Source organism: Fundulus heteroclitus, unplaced genomic scaffold, assembly GCF_011125445.2.
Source record: "Fundulus heteroclitus isolate FHET01 unplaced genomic scaffold, MU-UCD_Fhet_4.1 scaffold_2.2, whole genome shotgun sequence".
In the NCBI taxonomy this organism is placed as follows: Eukaryota; Metazoa; Chordata; class Actinopteri; order Cyprinodontiformes; family Fundulidae; genus Fundulus; species Fundulus heteroclitus.
Genome location: NW_023396611.1, coordinates 490798 through 494097, shown reverse-complemented (window position 1 = coordinate 494097; position 3300 = coordinate 490798). Strand labels below are relative to the sequence as shown.

The 3300-nt window shown below is 42.8% G+C and overlaps 1 protein-coding gene across 1 annotated transcript; it reads left to right on the top strand.

The window, feature by feature from the left end:
- The first annotated feature begins 678 nt into the window (after positions 1 to 678).
- Positions 679 to 3079, top strand: LOC110369033 (uveal autoantigen with coiled-coil domains and ankyrin repeats-like). Its single transcript, XM_036129671.1, has 2 exons — positions 679 to 1196; positions 1320 to 3079. Exons 1-2 carry the CDS (start codon positions 1055 to 1057, stop codon positions 2582 to 2584), a joined length of 1407 nt encoding a protein of 468 aa, XP_035985564.1. The 5' UTR covers positions 679 to 1054; the 3' UTR covers positions 2585 to 3079.
- Positions 3080 to 3300: the final 221 nt, after the last annotated feature.

Genomic DNA, 3300 nt, shown 5'->3' with positions numbered 1-3300 from the left:
TCATGTTCTGCTCTCTACACACCCAGATTCAACCATAAATGGTCAATACAAAGCACCTCATGAATGTTAATGTGCATTTAAATGAGCCAGCCGTTCATTGTTTTCATTATGGTTAACATTGGCACCCATAGAGAAAAATCAAAAACACTGAATGAATTTTTAACAGAAAGGCATTTATTAAATGTGTTAATCAGAGGTAAACACACAGATGTTGTCCACATTAAAATAACTTGTTTTAAAGGGAAACTGATTGCTATTTTAGATGATGGCCTAAGAGACAGAGGTGGGTAGAGTAAAAAAAAATTACTCAAGTAAGAGTAGCAGACATATTTTTACTCAGGTAAAACAAAAAAGTAGCTAACCAAGAAAAGTTAAGTAAAAGTTAAAGTCTTCTGTGGGAAGGCTACTCGAGTACTGTGTAACTAATCATAACATCTGGTTTAATATTTAAAAGTGATCTAATCAAACAGACAAAAACATAAAGTAGAAATTCTTGTATCATAAAGACTTAAAATAGATATTTTTTAAAATATACAAAAAAAATACAACTATAAAATAAAAAATCGGTTTAGTATGCACAGCCTGCCTCTGGCTGATGTGGGCGGGGGGGCCATGTTGTTGCCAGGAAACATGACCTGACCATCCATTCTATGACATCATTGCTTCTGTCCCTTTGTGACATCATCAGCAGCCTTTGAATCTACAGACTTCAGCAAATAATTCCATTCCTTCAGAATCCTGATAGTGAATGCATCTCTTGAGTCACTCTCTTGCGTGTCGAGAAAAACCCAGTTTTTTTCAAAGAGCAAAGAGAAATCAGTCCAGTCATCTCTTCTAGAAGATTTGTTTTGAAAACCAATCAACAAATCTGTTAACTACAGAGTCTGTCAGCAGACGTTCATCTGTGGAGATTAGCTGCCGTCGGAAAGAATCGCTGACATTTATCAGCTCTTCATTCAGCGACAGCAAATCAGGTGGAGACACGAGACAACAGCCGACTTTAAGACTTCTTAAAAGTGAGACAGCCGTTGAAGAAAACACCAGAGCTGTTGTCATGATGTCAGAGGTGGAGTTTCATGCCGCCTTAGGCGCCAAAAACGAGAAGATCTCAGCTCTTCAACAAGAAAACGCTGCATTATCAGAAAGCTTGAAGAGTCTCGCCTCCGAGCTTCGTAAAATGGAGAAAGTGCACCAACATGCCAACGAGAAGGCTAGGCAGCTTGAGTCTGAGCTAACTACCGAAAGGAAAAAGGTCCAGGAAGCTGAGCTCTCCTTTAGACAATTAGCTCCAGGAGTTAAAGCTGCGCCGGTCCACCAACATGAGGACGACCGGGAGAAAAAGGCTTTAAGAGATGAAGTGATGAGGTTGACTCAGATTGTAGAAAAGCAGCAAACTGAGCATGAAGACGACGTTGCTGTTCTGTATGATGAGCGGATTAAGACAAACAAAGACCGCAGAGATGCCATCAGAAGGGCCGATCAGCTGAAAGCATCTCTGATCGCAGAAAAGAACAAAACGAAAGAGATTGAGATCTGTTCGGCCGAGCAGATGGAGGAAATCTCTAAATTACAAGCTGCTCTGGTCAAAGTGGAGAGAAATTTGGAGGAACAAAGACGGCAGTGGGAGCAGGAAAAACTCCGTCTTCTGACCAAGAACCAAGAAACATCTGAGGTGGAACAGCTGAAATATCAGCTGCAGGAGCAGACAGTTAAGCATGAAGATCAGGTTGCTGCTCTGTATAACCAGCTGATCAGGAAGAACAAGGAGAGTCAGGATGCCATCAAAAGGGCCAAACAGCTGAAGGAAGACCTGACTGAAGAGAAAAACAGAGCAAAAGAGACTGCGGACTGCTTAGCCCAGCAAAAAGAGGAGACATCTAACCTCCAGGCTGCTCTGGTCCTCATGGAGAGAACTTTGGAGGACCAGCGGCGGCAGTGGGAGCAGGAAAAATCCCATCTTCTGACCAAAGAACAAGAAAGAGATGAGCTGGTGAAGCAGTTAGAGTCACAGAGAGCTGAGGCAGAACAGGAGATAGCTGCTCTGCGTTTGGAGCAGCAGAAAAAGAACCAAAGTCATCAAGATGCTGCAAGAAAAGTCGTTCAACTGGAAATTGCTCTGGTTGCTCAGAAGAGCAGAACAAAGGAGGCTGAGAACTGCTTGGCTGAGCAAGTGAAGGAAACCTTTGAAAAAGAGGCTGCTCTGGTCAAGATGGAGCAAGACTTGGAGAACCAAAGACAGCTCTGGGTCCAGGAAAAGTCCAGCCTTCTGACAAAGCAGCAGAGAGCTGTCAGAAATGTGGAAGCAGCTAGGAAAGACGTTCTGGAGGTTCTGCATGATGAAAGGCAGGAGTGGCAAACAGAGAAGTCCTGCCTTCTAGAGATGGTTGCAACAACAAACGAGCTTCTGAATAAGGCGGAGGTGAAGAGAAAAGCTTCAACACTGAACCTGATAGAGAAACTGAAAAACCTGCAACAGGAGATGGACAAGTTGCAAGAAAGCAAACCCAAAAAGAAATCTTTCAGGAGAAAAATCGCCCAGTTCTTTAAAAGGTCTAAAAAAGCTCCATCTCAGCCTGAAAACTGACCACCACTGAACCTCATGAAACCTCCCCAACCAAACCATCAAACTGACAAAATCTTCTAACTTTTAACCCCTCACCTTAACCCCCTTTTTAAAATGGCAACCATTGCAAAAATATCCAGCATTCCTCGGCACAAAACAATTCAAATATTTCTTGTAAATGCAAAAGTTGTGGCTCCCTACCAGGGTAACTAGTTTTACCCTGGTGAGTGGAGTGGGGCTGCACGGTGCAGCAGTTGTTAGCACTGTTGCCTCGCAGCAACAGATCTGGCTGCATGGAGTTTGGACGTTCTCCCCGTGCATGCGTGGGTTCTCTCCGGGTGCTCCGGCTTCCTCCCACAGTCCTAAAAAAATGTACCTTTTAGGTTAATTGGTCTCTGTAAATTGATCACAGGAAGTGACTCTGTGCCTGCATGGTTGTTTATCCCCTGTCTGTGTCGCCCTATGGTTGACTGGAGACCTGTCCAGGTTATTCCCTGCCCCCTCTGAAGCTTTCTTTGTCTTTTTCATTTAGTCTTCCTCTTAAAATATATTCATAATAAAAACATTTAAAATAGAAAATAAATAAAAAACAGCCATAATAATCCAGCCACAAGAATGCTTTGTGCTCCTTGTGTTGGTCCCAAGCCCAAATAAATGGAGAGGGTTATGTCAAGAAAAACATTCATCTGCCTGATGAATATGATGGCTTTTAAAGCTTTTGAAAAGAAGCTGTTTCT

Coding starts and splice junctions, on each gene's coding strand:
- LOC110369033 (XM_036129671.1), top strand. CDS start 1,055: ATGATGTCAGAGGTGGAGTTTCATGCCGCCTTAGGCGCCAAAAACGAG. Junction 1,197..1,319: donor AATGGAGAAAGTGCACCAAC/ATGCCAACGAGA, acceptor CGGTCCACCAAC/ATGAGGACGACCGGGAGAAA.